The following is a 14,257-nucleotide window of genomic DNA, read 5'->3' as shown; positions in this document are numbered from 1 at the left end:
CTCCTTCTCTCTGTGGGACCTGATGGAGATTAAGTCTCCCCTAACGACCGTCTTCAAAGCCTCCCACACCACTGCCACCGTTACCCCCCCTGTGTCATTCGCTCCCACATAGTTCTCAATCCTCCTCCTTATCCGCCCACACACCACTTCATCCGCCAGCAGCCCCACATCCAGTCTCCAGAGAGGGCGCTGCCCCCACTCCGCCCCCAATCGCAGGTCCACCCAGTGCGGGGCATGGTCCGAGACCGCAATGGCCAAGTATTTGACCCCCTCCACCCTTGGGATCAGCGCCCTACTCAACACAAAGAAGTATCCACGAATAGACTTTATGGACGTGGGAGAAAAAGGAGAACTCCTTCGCCCTTGGCCGCGCAATCCTCCACGGGTCCACCCCCCCCCCCCCCCCCCCCCCCCCATCTGGCCCATGAACTCCCACAGGGCCCTGGCTGCCGCCGGCCTCTTTCCCGACCTGGACTTGGAACGATCCAAAATCGGAACCAAGATCGCATTAAAGTCCCCTCCCATAATCAGGTTATTTTACTCCAAGTACGGGATCCTACCCAACACGCGCCTCATGAAGTCCGCATCGTCCCAGTTTGGGGCACACACATTCACTAGCACCAACTGGGCCCCCTGCAGCGTTCCACTCACCATTATGTACCTGCCCCCCCTTGTCCGCCACGATGCTCCCCGCCTCAAATGCCACTCATTTACTGACCTAAATAGCCACTCCTCTGGTCTTTGAGTCTAACCCCGAGTGAAACACCTGTCCCACCCATCCTTTCCTCAGCCTCGTCTGGTCCGCGAGCTTTAAGTGCGTCTCTTGCAACATGGCCACGTCCGCCTTCAATCCCTTTAAATGCGAGAGCACGCGGGACCTCTTAACTGGCCCATTCTGGCCCCTCACGTTCCACGTGATCAGCCTGGTCGGGGGGTTGCCCCCCCCCCCATCCTGCCGACTAACCATCTCCCTTTTTCGGCCAGCCACGTGCCCCCGCCTCCTGATTCCAGCCCTCCCCTCGGTGGCCCCCCAGCCCAACTCTCCATCCATTCCCCTCACCTGGCTCCCCTTCAGTCAGCACAGCAGCACCCCTTCCCCCTTCAGCTTAGCTCTGATTTCCCCCCCACTATGCTTCCGTGAGTCAGCTCACCCATGCTGACCCCAGCCGCTCCCGCCTCTATATGCCGACCCTAAACTTGTTGCTTCCTTCGGGCCACCCCCCCTCTCCCCCGCAGGCTAGAGGGGCAAGCGCCAACCGGGACCTTCCCGTGCGCCGGACAACCCGTCCTGGACGTTTCCCGCCCCCTAAAACCAAACCCCTGAAAAACAAAACAAACAACAACCACCAACCAAACTGGAGCAGACAAGCGAATAATCTTATGCTTTACCCGCCATCTTACCCCCGGGCCACCCCCACCCGCACATTTCACCCCCATACAACAGTCCCTTAGTTCAGGTCCAGCTTCTCGTGCCTGATGAATGACCACGCCTCATCCGGCGTATCAAAGTAATGGTGCCTGTCCTGGTATGTTACCCAGAGTCTCGCCGGATGAAGGAGTCCAAATTTCACCCCTTTGCTGTGGAGGACCGCCTTAGCCCGGTTGAACCCCGCATGCCTCCTCGCCAACTCAGCTCCCAAGTCCTGGTAGATGCGGATCTCGCCGTTCTCCCACTTGCTGCTCCGCTCTTTCTTCGCCCACCGCAGGACTCGCTCCCGGTCTGTCAAACAATGAAACCGTATCACCATTGCCCTCGGTGGCTCGTTCACCCTCGGCTTTCTGGCGAGGACCCTGTGCGCCCCATCCAGCTCCAAGGGCCGCAGGAAAGCCCCCGCGCCCATCAGCGTCCCCAACATCGTGGTCACATACGTGTTCACGTCCACCCCCTCCGCACTTCGGGAAGGCCCAGGATCCGCAGATTATGGCTCCGAGACCTGTACTCAAGGTCATCTAGCCTCTCTTGCCATCTCTTATGTAGCGCCTCGTGCGCCTCCACCTTCACCGCCAGGCCCAGGATCTCGTCCTCATTCTCCGCCACCTTCCCCCTCACCTCCTTGATCTCCTTCTCCTGCGCCTTCTGGACCACCACAATCTTCTCCATGGAGGCCAACATCTCCGTTTTAAGCTCCATAAAGCAGTTTTTTAGGAATTCTTGTTGTTCTTTGGCCCACTGGGCCCTCACCTCCCGATCTTCTCCGGCCATCATTTTGTCTTCCTGGACCTTCTCTACCTTTTTCCCCGCGTTCGCGCATCTGCCGGTCCCACTCCTAGTTCTCTCCATGCGGCACCAGGGGGAACCTCTCCCGCGCCCGTTCCCACACCGGTCTCAGCCTCCAAATGCCGCCGTCGTCCCATATAGCGGCCCGAAATACCGACCTCGGCAGGAGCTGCTGTGAACGCGCGACCTAGCAGGTCATGGCCGCCACCGGAAGTCCTCAACCTGCACATCTTTTGGGTTGTGGGGGTGAAACCCACTCGGACACGGGGTGAATCTGCAAACTCCACATGGACAGTGACCCGGAGCCAGGATCGAACCCAGGACCTCGCCGCCGTGAGGCAGCAGTGCTAACCACTGTGCCACCGTGCCACCCATTAATCTCCGTCTTGAATGCACTCGTTGACAGATTATCCACAGAGCACCTCTTGGGTAGAGGATTCCAAAGATATACGATTCGCTGAGTGAAGAAAATGTTTCCTCCTCTTGGTCCTAAATGACCAACCTCTTATTTTGATACCATGACCCCATAGTTCTCGACTGTCCAGCCAGCGGAAAACAGCTTCCCTGCACCCTCCCCTGTCGAGCTCTATCAATGCGATCTAATTCTTTTAAAGCCCAGAGAATATAGGCCCATTCTGCTTAATGTAGGAAATGTTTCAGTGAATTTGTGTATGGCGGTGTCCCGCAAACAGGATTGAGGTAAATCTAAGGCTAGAGATTCATCACTTTTTTTCTGACTCCCGATGCAGAGTTTAATCCCACAACCCTGTATCCCCTGCCCCAACCCTCCCGTGGTGAATTTGGTATGGGATAGGGCGGGGGGGATTTAATGTGGCTGGAGGATGGTGGGTGGGGATCATGCCACTTTACTGCCTCCACTCTTGTTAAATCCATGATGGGAATGCCTGTGGATGGCCTTCCCGTCCTGCTGTCAATTGATGCCCTTCAGTATGCCTCTTGAGCATTCTTGATTTTAATCACTCCACTCCATCATTGGTGGCCATGTCTTCAGCTGCCTAGGCCCTAAGCTTTGGAATTTCTTCCTTAAACCTCCCTGCCTCTCTGCCCTCCTTCAAGATACACCTTAAAACCTACCTCATTGACCAAACGTTTGGTCACCTGTCCTAATATTGCCTTTTGTGGCTTGGCGTCAAATATTGCTTGGTAATCCGACCCAAAAAGAGTTTGAGATTGCTTTACTGTGTCAAAAATGCTACGCAAGTTGTTGTTCTGGCCGGTCTGGGAGCCTTACTTTAGGAATTCTGTGCAGGTCGGGGTGTCTCGGCAAGAGACTGGAGAACGGACAAGGTGAGCATACTTGATAAGAAGTGCTCAAAGTATGAATGGTTTCAATAAAACTGTCAAGACTATTTCCACCAGTTGGTGAATCAGTAAATCAGAGAGCGTACAATTTATATTGTCACTCAAGAATAGCGGGGACTTTAGGAGAATTAGTTTTCTTCTGTGCAAAGGGTTATTGGGATATGAGAGGTGCCACCAGCAACAATGGTGAAAGTAGAATCAGTATTAGGAATCAGTACAGGAACAGGGGGTAGAGGAGGCTGCTTCTGTACAATATTATTCTATGTAAAAGGATGTAGAGAAATATGTAGAAAATAAAAATTTTGAAGGATGTGGGAAGGGGCAGGGATCTATGTGGACAGCTCTTTCAGCGAATACGCATTAACAAGTGGCCTGAATTACCTTCTTTCTTCTGTATTGTTAAGTTTTGTGAATCTAAGCGTGCAGTTTTCTAGCACCAGGTACTCTCTTTGTCTCTGTAGGTTTCTCTACAACCAGAACAGCGATGCATATCGATACTACAGGGACACGGTTGAAGTCTTCTGTAAAGTCAAGACCATCGCACAGAAAGCCGTCCAAGCCAGCTTGATGGCGATGCCCTCTCCCGCCACACCGAAGCGGAAAGGTTCTCCTGAGCCTGTTTCCGGTAGTTCACCCTCCGAGCCTGCATCCGTGCCAGCATCTTCATCTTCCTCCAATTCCTCGTTTAAAAAGAAAAAGAAGAGCCGGTGGGGCCCAGAGGATGACAAGATTGAACTTCCCCCTCCTGAATTGGCTTTATCGATGCAACTTCCCGGCTTAACAAGTAAGTGCTGTGATCAAGAAAGTGGTCTTGTCAGTCTTGTGGCACAAAGTCAGGGGTAAGGCTGGGCTGAGGTGCAACCTGGAATGGCCAAGTTGAAGCTGCCAAGGAGGGTGGACCCTAATGGCATGTACAAAGGGAAAGTGGATGTGTTTCTGGAGGGAAGTGGTGCAGTTCAGGGATATGGGGAGAAAGTGAATGGTGGAGTCATTATGAGGAAAAGGATGTGCTTGGTACTCCTATTTTTATGTTCCTAATTCGTAAATGATCTTTTCCTCTTGTTAAAAATTCTTATTGGTTGTGGTGTTTCGACTCCTAGAGCGGGGACACAATGCCTCCAGTCAACATTGGTGCCTGGGTACAAAAGAAACATGGCCTTCTGTGCTGATTGGTAGCTGTGCTCCTCCAGTTGCAGGGACTTCATCCTTTTTAAAGCTATGGTTGTTGGAGCCTGAACTGGTGTCTTCCTGAACCCTGACACCCCCATTACCATGTCCCAGTTGGTTTGTACTGAGTATGTTTTCTTGCACTCAATATTAGTGATATATCACTGCATGGTTACACTGATGGCGTGTCACTAACCTTTGTATCAGAAGTCATGGTCCCCAACAGGGCTCAAAGTTCGCAATGCTTTGAACATTGAGCAACTCTGGGCGATGGACCTGGTCCCAGTAATACTCCACACGCTGAGCTGTTGATTGCAAGTTCCTGGGTTCATGCTTGTTACTTCCTGCATAGCAGAGACGTATGAAAACCAAAGACACTTGAGAACTGTAATAAATACTCAGAAGAAGAAAAGTTTGCAGGGCTCTGGGCAAAGAGAAGGAAGAGTGGGATTAATCCTTCCAAGAGCTGGTCCAGGGCTTGAATGGCTTCCATCTGTGCTGTGTGATTATGTGATTTTATCAGTGGCTGTGTGGAAGCTGGGTGTGCCCTGCTTTCGAGCAATATTTCCCTTGTGTTCCTTTTCTGGAGAGAGAGGGGAGCGGTGGAAAATTCCAGCCTGGGCTACCTACTATGGAGATGGAGGCCCAGAGTTATGTTAAACCAGTATGAAGGGGTACATGAGCTCCTGGGGGTTTTATTCTAATTGTTACACTATTCTCTCATGCTAAGTTAATGCCCGTTGTGTGTGTATGTGTGCGATTGCAGCTCAGGATTTGAAGGGACTTGGCTATCAGAAAGGTAAGCCGGTCGGATTGGTGGGAGTCAACGAGCTCAGTGATGCACAGAAGAAACAGTTGAAGGAACAGCAGGAGGTAAATTCCATTGCGATGATCTTTATGGGAGGGTGTTGCCAAGGGGAGCACAGCCCTGCAGTGATGCAGGCGCACCACCATTTCTGTTGCAGCAGCAACTAGGGTTGGATGCGTCCTGTTTCTAGGGACTGTTGCTCTGACCTGCAGCATTGTCAGCTTTGATTAAACACTCTGACTAGGATGCTGACTCTTCTCACTTTGCTCACCCCTCCTCATTAACGCTTTGCAGAACTGAAGCCTCTTCTACTTTCCAAAATGTGCCTCTTTCGTGCCAAACGCAAACCTTTTTGATAATTCATTCATGGAACATGGATATTGCTGGCAAGGCCAGCATTTATTGTCCATCTCCTAATTGTCCTTGAGAAGCTACCAATTTAATGTAAGATAAGAGAAAAAAACTGCACTGAGATTGGGAACTGCAATGCTTGGAGAGAGGAGGGTTTACAGTATTATTTTCAGAGGGAGAATCACGAGGCCAACACAGTGAGTGAATGAAAGAAAAAATACAGGATACAGATATTAGTTAAATGTGATAATTAGCCAGAGAGAGGAAACCGGCGTAGATGCTGACACTGGGGAAGGACAGACAAAGAGAAATTGACACTGAAGCATTGTAGCTACAGAGAGAGGGAGGAAGAGAGAGAGAGAGAGGACCAAGCAGCATTATTTGTAAAGGGGCAGAAACCAGACAGGGGCACTTGGAAAGATGGGCTGAGGGACTTTGTAGCAATATTACCAGAATAGAGAAACAGCTCAGCAGAGTTCAGAGAGAGCTAGAGAGGGATTGGATCGAGTTGTTTGCAGAGAGCAAGGAATAGCTGTCCAGGGGCATTAGCAGAGAGGAAACCGGCAGGGACATGGAGAAAGAGATTACCATTTAAGGAGAGATATATTGGACAGGTTGTACATGAGCATTTGAGGATCTAAAATGAGGTAATGCATAAACAGAGAGTGAGAGGCCAGTGATGATGTAGAGGAATAGTAGAAATATTACTAGAAAGCTATGCTTTTTGGAGAACGTAAGACTGAGTTAAAGCACCCCAAGATTCCGTGAGGGGGCGGCTGGGTATAAGGAAGGGGTGAGGGATCTGAAGCAATGTGGGGATTTGGGAGGATGACTAAAGTGAATTCTGGTTGGTTTGTAGATGCAGCAAATGTATGACATGATCATGAAGCACAAACAAGCCATGCATGAGATGCAGATGATGTGGGAGAAAGCCGTTCAGGATCACAGACACGAGTATGACAGCGACGAGGAAATTGACGGTGATGGTGGAACCTGGGAACATCGTCTGCGGCACATGGAGATGGAGAAGACGAGAGGTAAATGTGGGGGAATCGCAGCAGTGTGCACAAATTTGAGGTAAACATGGGGGGTGTGGCTATCTGCAGTGGTTCAGGCTTAAGCAGATCATAAAGGATTTAAACAGCAGGGTGACCGCGGGTGATGTCAAGATGTGCTCAGCCTGGTGATCTGAGCTTATCTGAAAGACAGTGCTTCAAACGCACTTCATTGGCTGTGAAGCGCTTTGGGACATCTTGAGGTTGTCGGTGCAGATTTTCTCTTCCTTTCAACTCGGTATAATGGACTCTGACGACACTGCATCGGTGGAAAGGGTCAAAGATTGAATTCTTCCTTGCTGAGAACCACAGGTTATGTTCTCTTGTCTTAGTGGGTTGACAGGGTAGTTGCAGAGATTGTTTCCCCTATCCGGAAAGTCTAGAACGAGGGATTAGAGTCTCATAATGGGTGTCAGCCATATTTAAAACAAAGGCGAGACTTTTCTTCAGGGTTCTGTATCTTTGGGATTCTCTGTACCAGAGGGCTGTGGAAGCTCAATCATTGAATATATCCAAGAGAGAGATTTTTGGATATTATCGAGGGATAAGGTGACTAAACAGGAAGGTGGAGTTACGGTCGAAGATCAGCCATGATTTAATTGAATGGGAGAGCAGGCTTGAGGAGCCAATTGGCCTTTTCCCTCTTTCTATTTATTAAAGTCTTATGTCCCTGGTCCTATGAGGGTCACAGCATCGGCAGTGGTACACACAGCTAGTTGCCTATATTCCAACACGATTTGTGCTGTGTTTGATAGAATGGGCAGAACAACTGACCGAGATGGGGCGAGGGAAACACTTCATTGGAGACTTCCTACCCCCTGATGAACTGGACAAATTCATGGAGACATTCAAAGCTCTAAAGGTAAGTTAGTCTACCCAAAAATACTACCTATTGGAATGTCGTTGTTGCTGCTTTTGAGTAATCCTTTCTGATCTTAACCAAGGCTGTTGCAGCACAGGTTAGATATAGAGTAAATCTCCCTTTAAAGATCCCCATTAAACACTCCCAGGACAGGTACAGCACAGGGTTAGATACAGAGTAAAGCTCCCTCTACACTGTCCCCATCAAACACTCCCAGGACAGGTACAGGACAGGGTTAGATACACAGTAAAGCTCCCTCTACACTGTCCCCATCAAACAGTCCCAGGACCGGTACAGCACAGGGTTAGATACAGAGCTAAGCTCCCTCTACACTGTCCCCATCAAACAGTCCCAGGACAGGTACAGCACAGGGTTAGATACAGAGTAAAGCTTCCTCTACACTGTCCCCATCAAACACTCCTAGGACAGGTACAGCACGGGGTTAGATACAGAGCTAAGCTCCCTCTACTCTGTCCCCATCAAACACTCCAGGACAGATACAGCATAGGGTTAGATACAGAGTAAAGCTTCCTCTACACGGTCCCCATCAAACACTCACAGGGCAGGTACAGCACGGGGTTAGATACAGAGTTACCCTCCCTCTACACTGTCCCCATCAAACACTCCCAGGACAGGTATAGCATGGGGTTAGATACAGAGTAAAGTTCTGATAATACTGTCCCCATCAAACATTCCCAGGACAGGTATAGCATGGGGTTAGATACAGAGTAAAGCTCCGTTTACACTGTCCCCATCTAACACTCCCATGGAAGGTGCAGCACGAGCTCGGTACTGAGTAAAGCTCCCTCTACATTACCCACAAATGTTTTTCTGGTCAAATTCTGAAGAATGCCCCCACTGCACTGGCGTGACATTTTCTTGTCTACACCAGCCCTCTTGGTCTACTAGCAATGAGATTTAGGGACAAATTAGGAGATGTTCTATGCTGTAGGCTTGTAGTTAGTGGGAGCTCGATTGAGACTTGCCAATTGATTTCATGCTGTCATCACAGTTAGTGGACAAGGTTGAGTTTTATCGCTTGCTTTTCCAATTCCATTTTGGTTCATTCAAGCTACCCTTAATCAGGGATTCAGGCTTTTCTATCAGTGAAGCATGTTGGTAATGATTGAATTCATTCTTGTAGTTATGAAAGTGAATTTTGCAATTCTCTGCACAGCTAGCAGTGCCTCAATTGTACCTAGTGCACATCAAGATAGAAGCTGCGGACCTATGATATTCCGTGTTAAGTGCCACCAACATCTGGACCATCATGACATTTAGCAACAGTAACAACTTGCAGTTGTGTCATGCCTTTTTAAAAACATTTTCCAATTGGGCAATTTAGCTGGCCAATCCACCCACCCTGTACATCTTTGGGTTGTGGGGGTGAGACCTAGGCAGACACTGGGAGAATGTAGTGCCTCTAACATGATAAAAACATCCTGAGTGTTTTACAGGAGCAACATCAAAGAATAGCTGATCCTGAGCCACCTAAGGATATATTTGGACAGATGAACTCAAAGTTTGGTCAAAGATTTTGATGTTAAAGAATTTCTTGGAGGAGGGAATAGAGATGGAATGGTTTGTGGAGCGAATTCCAGTGCTTCAGGACTAGATTTCTAAGAATCGGCTGCCAATCAATGTTGCCTCCATGCTGCAATTGAATGGTTTCCGCACAAACTGCGCACAATTTGACCCCTTTGAAGCCACTGCTCATTTGTGACTGAGCATAAGCATTGAAGGGCTGATGCGTGTAACCAGATAGTCATCCACTACAGAACAAAGAAAAGGTGCATTACTGCCAGTAGTGGAGCAATGAAAATCATTGATGCATACGAATTGAAGGAGTACAGAGTTCTGGGTGAGGGGTTGTTGGGCTGGAGATTAGAGATAGTAAAGGGAGAGGCAATGGAGAGCTTTTGAAAACCTAGGATGAGAAGTTGAAAAGCGAGGGCTTGCTGAATTGGGAACTGTTGTAGGTCAGTGAGAGCATGGGGGAAATGCGTGCACGCACCCTGCCAGTGTTCCGAGTGTCTGAATGCTTCAACATTTTCTTGTTCGTCTCTCACAGGAAGGGAGAGAGCCGGATTACTCTGACTACAAGGATTTCAAAATTACTGTGGAGAACATTGGTTACCAGATGCTTATGAAAATGGGCTGGAAGGAGGGCGATGGATTGGGCTCGGACGGACAAGGCATCAAAGCTCCCGTCCCCAGGTACTGAAATAGTAGTGGACCACCCAGGCTCTGGTGCATGAAATAATTCAGTTGCCTAAACTGGGGAATAGGGAGGGAGTTTTTGGGTGCCTTCATGACAATTCTGCGACGAGCATTCTTCAACATTGTTGTCCATGTTTTCGAAGTACCAGTAATGTACTTTTAATGGGGGCGGGGGAATAAGACCATAAGACATAGGAGCAGAATTGGGCCACTTGGACCATCAAGTCTGCTCCGCCATTCAATCATGGCTGATATTTTATCATCCCCATTCTCCTGCCTTCTGCCCATAACCCCTGATCCCCTTATTAATCAAGAACCTATCTATTTCTGTCTTATAGACACTCAGTGAATTGGCCTCCACAGCCTTCAGCGGCAAAGAGTTCCACAGATTCACCACCCTGTGGCTGAAAAAATTCCTCCTCATCTCTGTTTTAAAGGATCGTCCCTTTAATCTGAGATGGTGTCCTCTGGTTCTAGTTTTTCCTACAAGTGGAAACATCCTCTCCACGTCCACTCTATCCAGGCCTCGCAGTATCTTGTACGTTTCAATAAGATCCCCTCTCATCCTTCTAAACTCCAACGAGTACAGACCCAGAGTCCTCAAACATTCCTCATAAGACAAGTTCTTCATTCCAGGGATCATTCTTGTGAACCTCCTCTGGACCTTTTCCAAGGCCAGCACATCCTTAGATATGGGGCCCAAAACTGCTCCCAATACTCCAAATGGGATCTGACCAGAGCCTTATGCAGCCTCAGAAGTACATCCCTGGTCTTGTATTCTAGCCCTCTTGACATGAATGCTAACATTCCACTTGCCTTCTGAACTGCCAACTGAACCTGCACATTAACCTTAAGAGAATTGTGAACAAGGACTCCCAAGTCCCTTTGTGTTTCTGCTTTCCGAAGCATTTTCCCATTTAGAAAATAGTCTATGCCTAGATTCCTCCTTCCAAAGAGCATAACCTCACACTTTTCCACATTGTATTTCATTTGCCACTTCATTGCCCATTCTCCTAGCTTGTCCAAGTCCTTCTGCAGCCCACTTGCTTCCTCAATACTACCTGTTGGTAGTTATTTTAATCCCAATCCTTGTACAGCAAAAGATCTGTATTGGAGGCCATTCTTGCGCATGTCAACTTGGATGGTAAGTATCATGATAGTTGGAAATGGGAGACATCACCGCCAACCCCAATCCTGCCCCTTCATTTGCCCACCACCCTGAATGCCCCCCTTTATTCGCCTTTTCTCATTTTAATTTTCCAATTTGGATGCCCATCTGAACCTAATATGAATGATGAAATGGCCAATAGCCTAGAGCAGGAAATCACATGGCATCAGGCCACTGCCTGAGTTATGTTATATTCTCAACACAACCAAGGAGGTGGCACAGTGGCTAGCACTGCTGCCTCCTAGCGCTGAGGACTTCAATCCCGGCCCCGGGTCACTTTCCATGTGAAGTTTGCACACACTCCCCATGTCTGCGTGGGTCTCACCCCCACAACCCAAAGATGTGCAGGGTAGGTGGATTGGTCACAATAAATTGCTCCTTAATTGGGGGGGAAATGGGTTACTTTAAATTAAAAAAAACACAGCCAAGGTTATTCCTTGCAGGATTAGGTGGGGGTGGGGGGGGGGGGGGGGAACACTTCCACACGTGCCAATTCTCCAGATCTGCATGCTTTTTGAATCTCAATCTAATTGCAGATCTGTTATGTATCTGGGAATACATTCCTGCTGGTTCTGTGTCATGTGATGTGTAGTGACGTCAACAGAGTGTTTGTGTGGGCTTTGAACAGATCACCACCTTTAATTGTATGAGCAACACCTCTTAATAAACCTCTCATCGTGTTTCACAAGAATCCAGAATGCGGGCACCTCTATACCATTTCTCTTTGTGGCAACTAAGAAATATAACAGGAGAGAAAACTGGCGATGAGGATTGGGGCACCTCCATACCTATTTCTCTTTGCGGCAAGTAAGAAATATAACAAGATCCAAAAAAAACAAGTTCTCCTCTCCAGTTTCATTCTTTTCCCAATTATCTTAAAACGGTTGCCCCTCTGGTTACCAACGCTCCTGCCACTGGAAACAATCTCCCCACATATACTCTCTCAATATGCCCAGTAATTTTGATTTTAAGTCTCTCTAACTTTCTCTGCTCTGAGGTGACACATCCCAGCTTCTCTAGTCTCTCCATGTGACTGACCTGCCTCTTTATTTTTTGCCTGCACAGAGGGACTACAGCGATGGATGGAGCTGGGTTTGGCATCGATCGCCCAGCAGAGCTGAATAAAGACGATGATGAGTATGAAGCATTCCGCAAGAGGATGATGCTGGCCTACAGGTTCAGGCCCAACCCGCTGGTAGGTGATCACAACAAGGGGTGGAGAAAGGGCCAAGGGCTCTTGCCACTCTGTGTTGTGCGTTCCAATTTCATGGAATTTATTCCGATTACCCGAGAGCCTCCTCTTCTCCGTAAAGACTTCGATCGCTGGATTTGGGATCTTAAATTTGAAAATAAAGGATACTGCTTTCATTTTAGTTGATCTACAGGGCTGAGGGGCTGAATGGCCTCCTGTTCCTATGTTTCTGATTGAATAGGACATTGGGACAATTGGCCTCCGTGGTCTAGTATTAGTCATTGATTCTGTGTGTGACTGCGAGGTGATGATGTTCCCACTACATTGCTGCCGTTATCCTCAGTTTCAGGGTCACAGGAAGCTTAAAGTTGAATTAACTGTGTTACTACAGCGAATTTGTTCACAGTGTAGCCGCGGTGCGTGGGTGATGTAGGGTATTGATGGATGGATATTGAGCCAATGGGGCAATCGAGTGGAATGCCCTGTTATAGTGGCTGCACTTGTCCAGGGTTGTGAGTTCGCCATCTGGCTGCTGACTTGAGCATTTTCCAGATTATGTTTTTCCCCTTATTGTCCCTAGGTTTTTGCTCCCCCTTGTTTGCCTTCCCCAGGCGGTTACATGGCGGGGGGTGTTTTATGTGGAGGGGTGTAGGCAGAGCTGGTCATGTTCCAACCATCCTGGTTTGTCAGCCAGGCTTGTGGGACTGTGTTCTTTTTGCTGCCTGACATTTCTGGATGAATTAACAGTGGACTGTCCTGTGTTTCAGAACAACCCGAGGAGGCCTTATTACTGACTCCGACACTTCCACACGCAGATACAAGGAGACTTCACCATTCAATCGTTGGCTGTGATGTTTAGTTTGGTTCTTCAAAGGTGCAGTGATCAGATGACCGTGCTGGCGAGGGATGAACTCAAGTTGGATTTCCGTGAAAAACAACAATGCCGGAACATTCTGTACCACTGCTATTGGGCCGCATTCCTTCCAATTACCTTTCCGGTCTCAAATACACTCTTTCCCTCACCACAGAAATGAGGACCGTGCAGAGAGGAGGTTGTTCTTTTTTTTTAAAATGTCTTGTTTGGTTCCCAATACCATGAAAGCGGTGCTGAATCTCACAGTAAGCAGTAAAGATGACAGCAATTTGGAGTCCTGGTACATTCGGAGAGGAAGTCCAACCCCCTCCTTTCTCATCTACCCACTCTGCAGAGATTCCGGTGCAAGACTAGACTGTAGTGCATCTCACTCTGCTCTCGTATACCTTGACCCTGTGGCTGAGGGAGCAATTCTCTGCAGCTGCTTTAAACACTCGGAGAAAAACCTGGGGATGTGTCACTAAGGCCCTGACATCCGGCAGGAGAAATCTCAACCGTTTTGGACATCTCTGATAGTTGCTCAGTAACGTTTTAATCTGTGGAAGAAGGTCAATCAAACATTTTCTTGCAAAATGTAGGAACTGCTGCATGTTTGTGCTTAAATAAATTTTATCCTTCTAAACATCAAATGAGTCATGATTTCTTTTTTAAGGGTGCCTACTTTTACATTTTCCCCAATAAGGGAGTCTCGCAGTTGAGAAATACCCAAGTTTGATTCCTGGACCATTGTTAGATTAACTGATTTCTGGGAGAACAGTGGAGAGACTTGGAATTTAGAGACCGAATTCCAACCAATGCCGCTAACTTATCCCTACAGGGCAGGAAAATGTTTACAGGTTGTTGGACTATGTGGGGCAACACAGATAAGACAAACCCTGTCAAAGAGCAGAGGAAATAGGACCTGGAGTAGGCCATATGGCTTATCAAACCACCATTCGCACTGTCATTAAAAAAAAAAAAAAATTAGAAGTACCCAATTCATTTGTTTTTTCAATTAAGGGGCAATTTAGCATGACCAA

The 14,257-nt window shown here is 48.2% G+C and overlaps 1 protein-coding gene across 2 annotated transcripts in view; it reads left to right on the top strand.

Annotated features, from left to right (window-relative positions):
• The window catches only part of sugp1 (SURP and G patch domain containing 1), a 43,781-nt gene extending 29,914 nt beyond the window's left edge, over positions 1–13,867 (top strand). For both annotated transcript variants that reach the window (XM_072482359.1, XM_072482360.1), the window contains exons 8-14: positions 4,003–4,325; positions 5,475–5,581; positions 6,727–6,904; positions 7,678–7,784; positions 9,856–10,001; positions 12,238–12,367; positions 13,132–13,867. In XM_072482359.1, the coding sequence (XP_072338460.1) occupies positions 4,003–4,325; positions 5,475–5,581; positions 6,727–6,904; positions 7,678–7,784; positions 9,856–10,001; positions 12,238–12,367; positions 13,132–13,158 (1,018 nt within the window). In that variant the 3' untranslated portion in view covers positions 13,159–13,867. The remainder of the gene's footprint in view (positions 1–4,002; positions 4,326–5,474; positions 5,582–6,726; positions 6,905–7,677; positions 7,785–9,855; positions 10,002–12,237; positions 12,368–13,131) is intronic.
• Positions 13,868–14,257: the final 390 nt, after the last annotated feature.

This window comes from Scyliorhinus torazame, chromosome 18 (genome assembly GCF_047496885.1).
Source record: "Scyliorhinus torazame isolate Kashiwa2021f chromosome 18, sScyTor2.1, whole genome shotgun sequence".
Taxonomy (NCBI): domain Eukaryota; kingdom Metazoa; phylum Chordata; class Chondrichthyes; order Carcharhiniformes; family Scyliorhinidae; genus Scyliorhinus; species Scyliorhinus torazame.
The sequence above is the reverse complement of the archived record's forward strand: the minus strand, read 5'-3'. Positions and strand labels throughout refer to the sequence as shown.